The sequence below is a fragment of the Puccinia triticina genome, chromosome 3A, assembly GCF_026914185.1.
Source record: "Puccinia triticina chromosome 3A, complete sequence".
Taxonomy (NCBI): domain Eukaryota; kingdom Fungi; phylum Basidiomycota; class Pucciniomycetes; order Pucciniales; family Pucciniaceae; genus Puccinia; species Puccinia triticina.
This window is the reverse complement of record NC_070560.1, coordinates 5,575,039-5,591,372: the sequence shown is the minus strand read 5'-3', so window position 1 is coordinate 5,591,372 and position 16,334 is coordinate 5,575,039. Positions and strand designations below refer to the sequence as shown.

Below are 16,334 nucleotides of genomic sequence, written 5' to 3'. Positions count from 1 at the left end.
TAAAGTAGGTGGGAGATTTTGGAAAGTCAAACTGAAAATTGGTGGCCAGCTTGTGCTTGATGTTTCCAGTACCAGTACCAAGTGTTTAATTATTGTTATGTTTTCAAAATTTTTGGATGAGACTTGGAGATTCTTTTAGCTTGCTGGCAGTAAACAAGGGGCATGCAAAAAGCTTACCAATTCCAAGCTCAACAAAGCCTCTGATAGCCCCAGGGCTAGGGGAAACCCTGGGGCCTGCAGGGTCTGTCTCTGGGAGGTCACACTTTACAAGGTGTATCGGTTAAACACATAAGCGCCCTCCTGAGTGCAAAGCACCCCCCTCCAAAAAAAAGCAATGGTTTTTTTTTGGCATGAGAGGTATCTACAGTTGAGTCCTTATTGACCCAGAGAGTTGTCCAACAAAATTGGAAAATGGCTGGTATATGCAAATTATTCACCCATATTAACTTTTAACCCAATCCACCAAGGGGTGTGGGTTAATAGAGACTGTACAGTACAGGAACCTTATTTTTGTTTGGTTTTATATTTTCCAAAAATCCAACAAAAAACTTCATTAAATATGCAATCAGTAGCCAAAAGTCCAAGCTTCATTAGTCTGTGTCCCCCTTTTTTGATTTTTTAACATCACAATTTCTGGCAGAAAACTAAAGAAATGTGAGTTTCAGTATTTTCCCATGCGGAGGGATGCATTTTGCAGCCCTGCACAGCCAGACAGCATTTTAAAATTCACACATATTGTCTTTGGATGCACATGTATGATTCAAGCTGGTAAAGGATGATACTAAACTTTGGTGAGGAGAAAGGCAAGAATAAGAATACTAAGCCTTGGTTATCATGTTTTCCACTATACGGCCTGGTATGGTTTGGAAGTTATTCAATTTTTAAATTGAAATAACCCATCAGGCTGCTTCAGAAGAGGGAGTTTTACGCCCAAAACAATGATTGGTGAAGTTTAGGCATGAATTCAACTCAACTTTTATGTAAAACTAAACTTCCAGCTCTCAAATCCCCTACAGGGGCGGAGCTTGGGATGGGCTGGGTTAACTTAACTCCTGGCTTGTTTGGAGGGATGCCATCGCGCAGAAAGTATGCCATGTGAAATTTTCTTGCATCTGCTTGCCTTGAAGTTAATTCAAGTCAAGCAAATCATAATAGTTTCCATTTTCTTTCTTGTTATGCACATACACTTGTCTGTTGTGAATCCCGCGCTCCGGTGAAACGTAGAGATTGCCGAGCGATACACGTTTGGCGATAACCGGCCTTGACCGGCAGCAGTGCTGTACGCTCTTCATGGGTGGATGGGATTCCTTCCGGCGCCGAGGTTGTATATATAACATTGATGAACGAGAGGGAATTCATTCTGGCCGTCAAGGTTGTATAACCTGGATTCCCTTTGGCCGGTTCTGGCCATTAAATCTCTTACGGCCATTGATGTTATGCAACCACATCAATTGGAAGGGAATGGAAGGGATTCCCTTCCGGCTATCAATTTTATACAACCTTATGGCCATTGAGTTTATCTAACCCTAAACCCCTTGCATGTGCCGGGTACGGTAACACAAAAGAGTGATAGGATGTTGGGAAAAAGGCACAATTGGAAGGTATGAGAAGGAGAGAGGTGCATTGGCCAAGTTGTTTCTCATACTCTACTATTGTTGCTTAAGTTTTAACAGATAGTCTAATTTTCAAGAGGAAGTAGGGTTGGGAATGAATCAACTTAAACAGAAGGAGTCAAAATGAATTTATCATCACCATACAACTTCAGGAATTATATTCCTATATTTTTCACTAAGTTTCTCAACTGAAATTTGGAAGATGCAGCTGAAGAAAAATTTGAAATCCTCCCTAAGCTTATCTCCTTGGATTTTCTCAAAATTCCACAGCCACTCAAAGTGCCTCTGCATCCAGCACTCCACAAAGCTCCAAATAATACATGGATGGTAGGGGCGCTTTGTTAACAGTTTATTCATCATGTCAGGTTTCCGCTTATTCCATAAATCAGATGGGTTGGACTTGGAGTCCAATTCTCCAGGAATGATTGATTCTAAAAATAATTCCCTTGCTGATTCTAAATTCTGATAGAGATTTTTTTCACAGTTGTTCCATTTTTCTGTGGGGCAGGGTATAATTGTAATGATCATCTCCACATAGAATAAGAAAACAGTGTAAATGTCTTCAACTTTGGAGTGTTTCAATTTAATACCATAATCTTCAAAAAGATTTTCAAAGTCAACTTTAAAATCAGCTTGTGTTTGGTGTCTCCAATATCTGTACCAAGTTTCTTGATTTTCTTGAAATTTCTTCCTGCTCTGAGTATACAAATCTTGATAGTATTTGGCTCTCTCTATTTTTGATTGTGAGGTGCCAGATTTCCCTACCATAATGATTGGAGATGTACCATATCTGTAGGAATCCTCTAACTGTATAACAAGTGGCCTTTCAGGAGGAAAATTGTTGCATTTGAACATCATTTCTATTTTGCTTTTGAATTCTGGTTTCAATTTTTCCAAATTGAAAATTCCATGATCAAAGCTTAATCTTGGAATTCTTATGTCTGGATTAATCTCTACTGGAATAAGATGTTCTAGATATGGTCGTGCATCCCCTTGAATGTGGCCACTGAGTGAAGGTACATAATTTTCATCCCTTTTTGCATTATGTTCAGGTGAAATTTTGGAATTTTCTGGATGAATTTCTTCCCTGATCATCCAGATGTAAGGATCACTAGAGTATATTTGGGCATCTCCAGAAGATTTTTTTTTGTTTCTGTGCTGATTGCTTCTGTTTATTTTTTCTTGAGGAAGAAGTGGAGCATCAGGTGAGCTGTAGTTTTTTTCTTTTATTTGCAGGATTGTTTCTTTTTACTTGGTCTAGCTTTATATTGATTTCATTATCATCAGGATTCTTTCCTCCAATTTCTAAACCACCACCAACAGCCAGGATTCCATTCTGGGACATTATATTAGTAGTTATAGGCTCTATTGTAGAATGTTTAGGGTTTTTATCAAATCCAGATAAGATTCTTTCAAAAGTTTGAAAGGCTTCAGCCTTTTTATCTTTGTTGATTGAGTTGGATAGATTTTGAAATTCATCATCTGAATCAAGAAATGCTTCAAGATCATCAAATACCAAGTTCCTTATTTCATGACAGGGACTGGGTACATTCAAGAATTCATCTGGGTCAAAAAAATCAGCTGCTGAGCTGGGAGAAGACATTTCTTCTGGAGATTTCTGGGTGATAGATTTTCTTTTTGTTAAATAAGGGGTTTCAAACATATGGAAACTGTCTTGGACTTCCTGAATCTGCCATTGTTTAAGGGGAAAATTCATCTGATTTTCTGTTCCCAGTCCTCCAGATTCCACATGGGTGCTGTGAAATAGAGAATTTGAAGCATCAAATGATTTTGATGTGTCTTCATGGTATTTCTGGCCATCCCCTGGTGGATTCAATTGTGATGGAGGGAAATTTGTCTGCAGGCCAATATTTTGATCAACTACATCAAATTCACTAAATTCATTCTGGGGCCACAATTTCAAAATTTGTTCTGAATTTCTGGGGGCCAAGCCAGGCATTGCTTTGGGGTAGACTGCAAACAAGAACACCATGAAGGCATACAATTGGTCAGATTTCATGCTTGCTAACTTGCTGATGGTTTTCTGAAAATATGTTTTCTGGCTTATGGGAATGTGCTGATGGGATGATACAGAGAAATATAATAGGGTATTTTTGATGTAAAAAAACCTAGAAACTTGGGTAAAAAATGACCTGGGTGACCAGAGTAACCCAGCCAACTTGGGAAACTCAGCTGAAGGATTGCTCCATAGATCTCTTCTCATATAGATACTAAATTTGAAAGTTCAGTTTTAACCTCTGCCTCATGATATGTAAAACCAAGGAGTGTGAATTGAACTCAAACAAGATTCACAGCCAGCTGTGAATAGTTTTCAATTATTGAGAAAACCCCATTGGTTGGGTTCACAATCAGCATTTCTCATAAATATTTCCAGTCCACTGATGAAACTTAATTTTACTTTGAAAAGTTTAAAAACATACCCACTCCAACCAAAATTTGATCTTGGAGATTTAGGGCCAAGCAGGAAAAAATAGAAAAAGGAGAATATTACAGTACATTTGACATGTGAACCTTGCTATCTTCAACACACTTATTTACATGTGAGTTTATCTCTAGTTTGTGTTTCATCAGTTTATGACTCCATAGTCTGGGTCAGAAGTTCATAAAACCATTAACTACCTGACAAACATCCATCAATGACAAAAGGAGTACAGGTGATGGACAGAAAAAGCTGAAACTGGATGTGAGTTCATTTTTATTGAGTTTACCCCCATGATATGTACTTGGATACAGTGTATGTGCATAAAACCTTAGCTAAGATCTGTTTGAGAGAGGAAGCCAAAGTGGAGCACTTGAGTGCACTGCTGGCCAAATTGGAACAAGAAGAAGACATCCACAAATTGATGAGCTGATCAAGGTGAGAATCACAGAGATTGAAGGGAAGCTGGACTGGTTTATAAAGAAGATACATACAAATTCAAAAGCAGATGAATTATGGAAAGGAAAAGAGGAAGGGTTGTCAGTGAATTAGGAGGGAGGGAAGACTGGAGGATGAGCAATTATCAATTGAAATTGAAGGTCTAGGTTTGTCAAGTTTAGGTCAAGCTTGTTGATAACCAAACTTAAATCTTGCTGATAATTGTGATATAGCTCCTCAGCTTCAATTCAACTGTAGATTTCATGCATGACTCTGAGCAGGACTGGTGTGTGAATATACCAACCTCTAAAATGTTGGCATGCAAAAAGATCATTGGCATTCATTTAGGCTCATTTAGGCCAACCCTATATTTTTACTCCAGTGTGTTAACTTGCCACCTCTGGTCATATGATCAATGATGGATGGCAAGTCCAGTTGGTAGTGGCCAACAACCACTCATTCTCCTTCTGTGCATGCACTATAGTTTCTGCCTGTGTACCTCCAATTCAATTGGGCACCTCCAAACAAAACCTATCTGAAAGCTGTGTACAGTAGAGAATGTCAAAACGGACCTGGGTATAATTTACACCACCAGTAGCCGCGTGTTTTTTTCCAAAAACAGGCACCCGGCACCACATCCGGCACTGCCTGGCGGGTACCAGCCTAGCTTAACTAAGCCTCTCAAACGGAGGGTCCGGGGGACCTCGCCCGGAGGGCTCTCCGTAGGAGAGGCTTATGAATAATGTCTGCAGGCTGGCAGACAAAGGAAGGATTTTCAATCCTAAAAACACAAAAACACAAATTAAAATTCACCAAAATATGTACAAGAAAAACTGAATAGACAGTTTTCTTGGCAGTACTGATGGGCACCCTCCCCCAAGTTTTTGAGGAATGAACTCCAAAACTGATTGAAGGAATTTTTTTTGGAGGTCAAGAGAATCCTGGTGGATATTCCATTGCACTGAAGATCCCATTTTGGATTTTCTGATAATATGCACAATTGAATATCCTATCTGCAACAATTGGGCGGCTACAGGTGTAGGATCTGCAGATATCTGCAGGCTTGTGAATCCAATATCCACAAGGCATGATGGTTGTAATTCCTTGGTTTACTGTTACATTCCTTTGTGTTTTTTTATTTTTAAAACATTAGTACAGCAAAAATGATAAGGATTGGGGAGATGAGACCAGCGCCATTTGAAAGCTGAGATTGAGAAGTCTAATTTGGCTCTGGGGCAGGTCCACAGGAGCTGAGGGGGAGGCTGGGTGATGCTAAGTATTTTTCCTCCAGCCATTGTTGATTTCTTTCTCAGCCAAAATTTTGACTTTGTGCACAAGTCCCTCCCTGCGAGAGGGGCCGCTTTGGGGCCAGCCACAGCGAGCCTCCCACCAGGGGGGACTTGTGTCAAGTTAGGGTACCAGCGGTCTTTTAGGCGGGTACCAGCGGTACCCGCCAGCTTTTTTTCATCAAAAAGGTCACCAAGAGCCGTCCTTGATGACCGGAATGGACGGGTCATCAAGAGGTCCTCCCCTCGATGACCGCAACAGGTTGGTCATTGAGGGGAGGACCTCTCAATGACCAGAAAAGCGATGACCGACCTGTTCCGGTCATCAAACAGGTCGGTCATGGTCATTGAGGGTGCTCCCCCAACGACCAGGGCGCACTTGCCATCGAGGGGAGTGACAACTCCCCTCGATGATTGCACCAGGGACTGTCCTCAATGACCGGTCCTGGCCAATGACCGGTCTATTGTCAGTCATCGAGGGGAGCTCAGAGCGAGCCAAGGGCCGGGGGTCCGGGGGTTACCCGATTAACCCGGCGGGGGAAAGCGGTACTTGGGGGCGGTACCCGGGTACCGCACCGCTTTTTCCGGAAAAACGGGCACCCGGCACCGCATCCGGCACCGCCTGGCGGGTGCGCGGCGGGTGCGGGCGGTACCCGCCCACGGGTGCCGGGTACCGCCAAACGGGTACCAGTTGACATTCTCTAGTGTACAGTGGGTCATCTAATGTTTTTGGCACCACATTTTTGAATGTAGAAGCTCAGGCCACAGCCTTTAAGTCATGAGATTGGCTACAGGGGTGGAAAATAAGTTCTCAAAAATGATTATGAAATAAAAAAAAGTAAAAATGAAAAAATGAAAAATGTGGAAATTTTTGAATTTCTGGCAAATTTCTCAGAATGCTCATTACTGTCCAAACCAAGAGGTGAAAATTAGAGAGCACAGTATGGCATGCAACAAGAATGATAAAAAAATGAACATTTTTGAAACCATTGCCAATGATTTTTATTGGATAAAATAAATTGAGTCAAATTAGTGGTGATTTGGGCTACAGTCCCTGAGTTCAAATGAAATTGGTTGATAACCCATCCACCCAAAAAATCATTGAAAATGGTTTCAAAGATTTTCATATTTTATCATTCTTGTTGTATGTCATACTTTGCTCTCCAATTTTCCCTCCTTGGTTTGAACAGTAATGAACATTCTGAGAAATTTGCAAGAAATTCAAATATTTCCACATTTTTCATTTTTTTGTTTTAACTTCTTTTTATTTCATAATCATTCTTTGGAACTTCTTTTCCACCTCTGTGTCCAATCCCATGACTTAAAGGCTGTGGCCTGAGCTTCTGCATTCAAAAATGTGGCACCAAAAACATTACATGACCCACTGTACACAGTTTCCACAGGTCCTCCATTAGAAGGGCTTTGTTAAGCCTTGTTGTTTCTACACAATTTGATGAAAAGAAAAGGTACGGATAAGATGGGAGAACTTGAGTAAAAAAATACAAGAGCACAAGAAGACAAATCAAGTGAATGGAAAACCTTCTGTGGATGTTGATCAGTCTGAGAAAGGGAGGAGTTTGTGGTTCTTTTTTCATGTAGACAAAGAAAATGGAAGAAAAAGGGGAAATAAGGTTCAAAGCAGAGAAACAGGCATGGTAGGTAGTACTACTAAACAGATATATCAGACCGGATGGAAAGGTTGGAGAGCAGAAGTGTATCATAAGTTTATATGAGAACAGGTTGAAACAAAAGTGTCATGTATGGGTAAGATAGTGGCAAAATTGACAAAATAGAGACAGGTGATCCAAAGAGAGTACCGCTTGGAAATTGGCACCATGAAAGATGGTCAGATTGAGTTTCAGTAGCCGATGCTCCATAGTACAAAAGCACCCTTTGCAATGCAGGGTGTCGGCTGCTGGGATGAGACTCGGGGTTTCCATGGTAATACAGCAACTGAAAAATAAATAAATAAATTATAAAAAACATCTCTTGACTTTCATAACAACAAGTGAAAATGAAAAAAATGGCCACGAACCATTGAATCAACGTTTTGATTCAACAAGCACAACCATCTCTCTTTGTTTCATCGTTGTTGGTAAGACTGATCCGACTGTCTTCGCCATTATTTGTCCCTGCAGCCCCGCCCGACCCTCGGTTAGCAGCGCCGGCTCTCCCACCTGCATTGTTACTCCCTCGGCCGGATAAAATAACCTCCAATGGAATTTTTCCAGCTAACAACAAACACACGGGTGGTATGAGTTTCACGTGGACCAATCTGCAAGCAGATTCAAGAATGATAACAACGGACCAATTTGAGTGAAGACCTCAACCACTCCTTCTCCGGTTTTGGCACTCGTTTCAAAGAAGAGCAAGTTGTTCTCCTGAGCGTATGCTTCGGCTTCTTCCTTGGCAACTTGACGCTTGGAGGAGGAAGAGATATTGGCATTGGCAGCAGCGGAATCAGGGAGTGAGGCCGCATTGTCAGGAGTAGCAGTGGCATCGTCTGCCTCGTCGTCTGTGGTGGATGATGATGATCCATTGGAGGCTGATTGGCTGGCGTCTGATTGAACCAAATCGAGCTTGTTTCCTGAGGAGAAAGACCAGAGTTTAGATGCTAATTGTATGGGTTGACGAAGCAGGTGTGCTAACTAACCAATCAGAGCAATGACGATGTTGGGGTGCCCCTGGCGCTGCAGTTCTTTGATCCACGATTTGGCTTTATCCAAGGAAGACTATAAAGACCGAGCACAATTTTAGGTGATGTTTCCTGGAATCGAGAGTCATATTTCATCTGAGCTCACACTTTTGGTGATGTCGTAAGCGACGATGGCAGCTTGAGCATTTCGATAGTACATAGGAGCCAGACTGTGAAACCGTTCTTGCCCTGCGGTGTCCCAAATTTCGAATTTGATTATTTTGTCTTCTAGCCTACACTTCTGAGTCAAAAAAGCAGCACCTGGGTGGCATCAAACGGTGTTGGCATATTATTCAAGATGAGAGTGTGGCAAATCAGTTTGTTATGTTCAAAGGGAGTTTGTTGCGAGCGAAGTAAGCGAAGAGGGTCGACATGATAGTCAAAAGGGTTGGTCGACTAACCGATGGTAGGCTCTTTGTTTTCTTGAAAGTCGTTTTGAACGAATCTAAGTACGACCGATGATTTGCCGACGGCAGCTTCACCCAGCAAGACCAGTTTGACTTGAACGGGTTTACCATCGGTGGATGGGTTCGGTTTGGACGAAGCTGCGTTTGCTGGAGATGCGGCCATTGGATTGGCTTCGATGGTAGGTATAGAGAGCTGTTGATTCGGAATCGAGGGATGTGTCTGTCTGCGGATGTTTCTTGAGGAAGTTGCTGGTTTGATTCTTGTGGTCGAACTTGGTGGTGCTTGGCGGGTCTGATCCAAGGGGTTCGGGTTTTCTTCGGGTGTCTGCCAGGACCCGACCAGCTGTTCACAAAGGTTCACAAGCTATCATCTCAGGGTGTAGGCGCGCACTGGGCGCTGCTGCGCCCTAATGAACAACAGTTGCTAGGCTACGTTTTCACCAAGAGCAACACATGTTCTCCAGGTGAGATAAACTCTGGTAAAAATTGGGTATTACATTGCTCATTTCCAATCCCTGTAAGTTTTTATTCTTCACGATATCTCTTTAAGTTGAAGAGTGCCCCTGGCCCTGGCCCTGCTGCGTGAATTCATGAAATACTTGATTTCTTGGTATCAATCAAGCAGCTAAAGTATTTTAATCATAGTAATATTAATGGCCAATTGGATCCATTTACCAGGGGAAAAAGATGGATACACAGAGCTTCTGATTTTTGATCAGGTTCTACCAGGTTTTCAAAAGACATGAACTTTGGAGTCCCTATCCCTTAGCCCCCACATGAAGGTCAGAATCATGTTTAAACAAAGATCCCTTATTTTTTCAAAACTTGTTATAAGTACCTGGAAATGTAAGAAAATTATGCCTTTTTGAATGAGAGCTAAAACAAACTTGCTCAAAAGTTGTGCAATACTGTAGGCCTATAATTCCTATAATCTTCCTTCGATGATGAATCATGTCATAAGGTATCAAGTGAGTCATTCTGTTCATATAGCGCATATACAGTTGCTAACCAAACGACAGATCTGTCCCACAAGCCGGATCAAAGGAAAGGCCAAGGATGTGCGGCTCATGTAGGAAAAATCGAGCATGGCGACAATAATGGCAACATACTCTACACCGAGTCTTGGTTTACGATTCAACAGAAGCCATCAACAGAGGGCAATCTGGGTCGGTATCTGGGAACAGCATTCTATCAGAAGTTTGTCACATTGCTTCCATGTACGCTCAAGCTGGCATCGAGAGCTGGGTTACCGGGTTAGTACATATTCTCCTATACATTACGCTTGAACCCCGTCCAAAACATTAGGCGCGAATCATTTGTTCCAAATTCACTTGGCCCCTCATCTCGAAACCTGGAAAAACTCGCCCATCACCACTTAAATAATACTTCCCTCGAAACAGAATGTTTGGATACAATCTTTTGATTACCATTTTAGGGCTATACTCAGTCCTTGGAGCTTCATATTCCCCCACCCTGGACGTCAAAAATACAAATCAACTCACCAATGCCGCAACTCAAGCTCTTAAGAATCTGTTGACCTATCTTGACGGTTATGTAAGTTGCATGTCTTTACTGTTTTAGTGACAAATGTTCCGCACTGAGAATCTACTTGTGGCTCTCCCAGGATGGCTCGTTTAGCCAAACCGATACCCCGTGGCATGAATCAGGCATGATCTGGGGCATGTTCATGGACTATGCGCAATACACAGGAGATAGACAGTTTTCCGATCTAGTCACCAGTGCTCTAGTCAATTCATCCTTCAAAACTGCCCAGTAAGCTTACCAGATTGAAAATTAACCCAATTGAAAAAATGCTCGCTAATGCATATTATCTAGTGACTTCCTCGGAGGCAACCAGGGTCAGGTGGTGGAAAAATTTCTCGGGCGATGGAATGATGACATCTTATGGCCCAACCTCGTTAGTAGAAATTTCTTGCGCAAATGGCTATGCTCTAAAACGCTAGATTTGACACATAGTTAAAACCCTAACGTTTTTACTCCACAAAAGGCTGGTAAGTCCAAATATATCTATATAATAACATTGTTTCTTATTAGTTAGCGGAAACTTTATCTATCTAATTCTACGCTAATGTACTCAATTTGTTGTTAAGTTATCACCGGGGCAGAACTTTTCGGGCCGAATGCGCAAATGGCGGGTGGCAACGGAGATTGGATCAGTCTAGCCACGAAAACCTACGACCAAGTCTGGGCTCAGAATGATAACAAGTGTGGAGGCGGAATATATTGGGTAAATCATCATAAATTTCACTTTCATGAGCTTCCTGGTTTCGATTTGTTAACTGCAGCGGTCCGGTGCTTCACTAGTCCAGGAACCGGGAATCCAAGGGTGGAAACTACAAGTCTCTGATTACGCAAGTGGAATTTATCTCTCAAGGCGCCCGAAATTTCATGCAAACGAAGAACGCCACAGCTTTTGAGCAATCGAAAACTATCCTGGATTGGATCACATCATCAGCCATCGGGGATCAGAAAACTGGCATTCTGTATGATGGTCTTGAAGCTAACGACTGTGGAAAGCTGTCAACCTCGCTATGGACTTACAATTATGGACAATTGCTTGGTTCCCTCGCGTGGATGTTCAAAGCAACAGGAGACAAGAAATACCTCGATATGACGACTTCATACTTTGATTATGGCGCCCGTACTTTTGCTGGTTCGAATACGTCGGGTATCATTGCTGAGCAATGCGAAGCGGACAAGAGCTGCAACCGAGACCAACAGGGATTCAAATCAGTTTATGTCCGCAACTTAGCTTATCTTTACCGAATAACCAACAATCAGACGATGAAGGCACAGATTCAAAACATGATTGACACCTCTGTCAACGCCATGGTTGATAAATCATGCGACCAAGCCTGGAATTGCGGCGGGAATTGGACACAAGATACGCAACCCGTCAAATACGTACGATCTCAGCACGTCAGCGCTGCTCTTCTCGTCGCTGCCATTGGGATTCACGGAAATCCGAAGAATGCAGTTTTCTTAGATTCGGCCTCTCCCCTCAACTCGACAGGGCCTCGAAGGGCTACTGTTCAAGGTGCCAGCGCAGCTGATCACCTGACAGTGATGTCTTCTGCCAAGTGGATTTTGCCGCAAAGCCTCTTGGTTATAGCATTGTCCCAATACTTCTTTTCGGCCTAGAAACGATTGCTTTTCCTTCAGACAATACGTTTCTCTCAGAGTTGTTCGATTTTAATATTTTAATTTATATCTTTGCTTCCTACTGTGTATTTGACGGAGATTGTGGAGATTTTACTGTTTATAAAGTTTTCTTTCATTTCTGTTTTCATTGGTATTTTGTAATTCCCTCCATGTATACCCTCGACCCTAACTTAGCTACTTCCCTACCTCCGCGTCCCCCCTCCACAGAGGAGCTTGATTAAGTTAGCCCTTGACCCCTACTTTGCCGCAGTGGCAGCCCTTAATGTACATTGTGAATTGGCATGGGAAAAGCAACAGGTGGGTTCACAATTGAATTTTACTAAACTTTGGAGCTAAATTTAAGGCCTTTATGACCAAAATTTTAAAACTTTGGTAAAATGTGCAGCAGCAAGTGACACTGATCAGTCAGTTGAAAAGATCATTTTTTTTAAGTAATGTTCATAAACAACTTAAAATGTGTCCTAAATTTTGGTAGATTTCAATTGTGAACCCCCCTACCTGCAGTGGGTAGTTACAGTTGCCCGCGGCATTCTACTGTACAGAGCTGCCTGCAAAACTTGTTGGGCTAAGCCTACGGGGGGAAAAACCTCAACTGGTTCGGGGGTCCAGCACTCTAACAGAGTAAATTTTTGGAGTCTACAGAGTGTGTAGATTCCAAATCTAAAGTGGCAACCAATTTGGTCCAGCCAATTTTTTATTTATTTTTTGTTCACAGCCCATATTTTGGGACCCACCTCCCAAATATGGGCAAAAGTACATTACTTATGCCTCCTGGTTGGGCACTAAACCCACACATGAAGGCAGAAACTCTCATGTAATGCTTTCAGGAGTGCCTGGTGGGTTTAAAGCCATAGCTGGGACACCATACCATGTCCCAGCCACCCAAAAATATGTGAAAAAACTGTATTTTTTTCAGGTTTTGGGCCCCAACATTTGGGACCGGGCCAAAAACTTGTACAGTGGAATGCTGTGTGCAACTGTATCACTACAGCAATGTGTGACGTAACAATAACATAACAATTGGTGGACATTATCACTATTGTTACTGGCAACGCCACTGCAATACTGATATTGCATTGGGTGAGAGCCATTTTTTAAAGGCAGTTACTAGATCTGTGCGCAGAGCAGCAGATGCTGAGTAAGATGAAAAGCAATAAAAGCTCATTTCACAGCAAATTTGGCCCTTTATTGCTTGACAACACATTACTTTACCAGTAACGGTACTAAAAAAATTGCACACTACTTTACGTGTGATACTAGTTTTTGTGCCTTACTGATAACAATAACGGTGAGTAGTTACTTTACTGAAATCTGTCAAATATTGTAAAGTAAAGTAACTACCCACCGCTGCTAATACACCTCACTGGTGCTCTAACTTCACACAAGTCCCCCTGGTGGGATGCTCCCCTCCTGCAAGGATTTGCGTGGTATCACAAATTTTAAGTGAGAGCAGAAAGTTTGTTTGGCTAGGAGGTTTTTAGATTTTCTACAGCTCCTCCTCCAGCCTCTCCCAAGGTCTGCCCCTATCACCAGGAAAAAAAGGAGTCACTTGATGGCAAGTGACATGACACAGCTTTTTTTTCAGCTCCAACACTGCTCCAACTCTGCTCCTCTCCACCAGCACATCTAGGGCTCACATTGCAGGTGTCAGGATCAAAGCACTCATTGTGACAAAACCAGATGATTCTCAGCTTTGGCCCTGGCCCAGCTGATGTTCAGCTTTTACCCTGGCTCAGCTGATGCTCAGTTGTTTCCCTGGCCCAGCTGATGCTCAGCTTTAGCACCGGCCACCTGATGATCATCTTTGGACCTGGCACAGCTGACTTATAAGCCTTGGCTGTGGCTCAGCTGATGCTCAGCTTTGGCCTTAGCCTAGCTGATTTTCAGCTCTGGTTCTGTCCAAGCTGATTCCCGTCTTTTTCTCTGGCCTGGCTCAGCTGATACTCAGAAAGCTGAGCATCAGCTGGGACGGGAATAGGAAAAGGCTGAGCAAGGACTCCTACAAATCTGAGCATTGGCTGCGCCAGGACTAGTACAAAGCTGAGCATCACCTGGGCAAGGACTATTCAAAAGGCTTTATTCCAATTCTGAGAGTGAGCTGCGTGAAAAAGCTGAGTATGAGCTGGGCAAAAAAGCTGAGTATGAGCTGGGTACCAAAGGGCAGAACTGAGGATCAGTTGGGCTCATAAAAAACTGAACAGGACCTCCTTGGTAGATTTTGGAAGTTGAGGATATGGTTGGGAGATTGGGGTAGATAGTGGATATATATTGGATAGATTGTGGGTAGCTGGCTGGGGCTGGTGTGATGTCACTTGTCATCAACTGAGTATTTTATTTTCCTGGTGTATTGTACCTCATGCCACATCACTGTCCCTACAATTTGGCGCCCCAGTAACCTGCATGCCAGTGAGTGAAATTTGAGAGTTTTTTTTTCTTGCATTGTTTGTGATTAAACACATGCCAGGTGTGAGAGAGTGAAATAAGCAATATGGGAGTGATGAATTGGTCACAGTGACACAGGTAGATTCCTGTAGCTGTAAGCACAAAAAACGAGTCATGTAAAGAAATATTCATATAGGGAGGAATTCAGATATAATTGCAGGAGCCTGAGACTTCAAAATATTTGGTAGATAAATATCATGAGACATAGCACTTTGGCAATTAGTGATCAAAGGGTGAAAAGATGCAAGAAATTATAAAATAGAGCAAGAATTTCAAATCAATCAAAAAGGTAGCTTTGCATCTTCGTTAAATTTTTCCTGAATAAAGCATGATGTTGCCGCACATCAGACTGTAGATCTGCTTTATATTGGATGAAGTTTTGGAGTGCGATTGATTCCAATTTTTCCAGGATTTCTGAGAAGCCGCTGTTGTTCCCCTTTTCCATTTCTTTGAGTTTCTTGAGTTGGATGAAGTATCTCATGTACTGGTGATCAGCTGTGCCAATTGAGCTCCACACAGCCTCTTTTACTTCCTCCAAAGAAATCTTTGTTGCTTGGAAAATGTTTCCTGCAAAACTTTCATAGTTTTGTGAGCCATTCATCATCCGCTTGATATTCTTTTGATGTCTTATGGAAAAACCATCCTCTTTTGTGTTTGAAATTCTTTTATATGGGTTTGAATCAGTTAGATAGTTTGAGCCTTTGACCTTTTCTCTCAATTGCTCTAGCTTTATTGATCTATTGTCAAGATTAAATGGCCTTTTGGTCTTATATGGCAAATGTTTGATTTTAAGAGAACTTGATACCTCATATAATAATTGATTGAGACATGAAATCAATCTAATAAGCTCTTTAAATGTCTGAAGTTGTTGGGATTCAATTGCTTGTTTGAATTCATTTGAGATGATGTCTGGGTAGTATCTCTCAATGAAATTTTCCATTTCATGCAGCACTTTGAAATGCATAAGCACCCATTCTTGCTCATGCCCATCAAGCTTCACTCCAGGAATATAGTGAATTATACTTTTTAAGAGATTCTTCACTTCAGATGACGAGCTGGCTTTGTCAAGTGATGCTTGTGTGAGAAATTGCTCCTTGATTGTCTGGAAATTTTCAAAACTGGATTTGGATTCTTCATATATCAATTGAGCCTTGATATGTTGGAACTCCACCTGCTTCCAAGCTCTCTCATCAAGTCCTTTCAATTTGATAAAATGAGAAGTGAATCAATTTATTGTCCCTTTGATTGACAAGTTCCTGAGGAAAAATGGCTGACCATGAAAAATTCGCCACAGGCTTTTCTTCAGGTTGCGGTCCCCTGCAATGCTTGATCTGAGATCAAATTTCACATATGTGCTCAACACATCATATTGAGGGTATTTGGCGATGAGAAAACTTGAAAGCAAGTGACCCTGATCTTCTTTGTGGAATTCTGCAAGAGTTCCGGGGGGTACTAGTTGAAGTGTTTTCAAATCTTGATAGAAATCAATCATCAGGCCACTCCAACTGGACATCAGTGATCTTTCATTCCAAAAGTTCACAGGATCCCATCTTAACCCCTCTACAACTTCCTCATAAAATGAAAAAAGACCTTGTATCATTTTTAGAAATATCACATCCACAATTTCGTCAGGAAGTGAAGCTTTATGTTTTTTCAGTAATCCTTTTTGACCAGCTAGGATTTCCAGGACCTTTGTTTCATATAAGCTGTCTGTTTCTTTCTTCAAAGCTTCCATGTGCTTGGAAAACCCTTTTGGAAATGTGATTTCTTTGGTCCTGGATGAAAGCTTCCATCCAAAGTTGGTGAGATTTTCAATCTTCCATTTCAGCT

General features: G+C 41.9%; 2 protein-coding genes across 2 annotated transcripts; one reads left to right on the top strand and one right to left on the bottom strand.

The window, feature by feature from the left end:
- Positions 1-7,832: 7,832 nt before the first annotated feature.
- Positions 7,833-9,042, bottom strand: PtA15_3A598 (uncharacterized protein; the record flags this gene model as incomplete). The annotated part of the gene is made up of 5 exons (XM_053167580.1): positions 7,833-8,008; positions 8,086-8,364; positions 8,431-8,509; positions 8,579-8,733; positions 8,874-9,042. The coding sequence occupies 5 exons, from the start codon at positions 9,040-9,042 to the stop codon at positions 7,833-7,835; spliced, it is 858 nt and encodes a 285-aa protein (XP_053018784.1).
- Positions 9,043-10,280: 1,238 nt separating this feature from the next.
- On the top strand, positions 10,281-11,961 carry PtA15_3A597 (uncharacterized protein; the record flags this gene model as incomplete). Its single annotated transcript, XM_053167579.1, has 6 exons — positions 10,281-10,433; positions 10,504-10,652; positions 10,716-10,801; positions 10,991-11,127; positions 11,205-11,732; positions 11,914-11,961. 6 exons carry the CDS (start codon positions 10,281-10,283, stop codon positions 11,959-11,961), a joined length of 1,101 nt encoding a protein of 366 aa, XP_053018783.1.
- Positions 11,962-16,334: the final 4,373 nt, after the last annotated feature.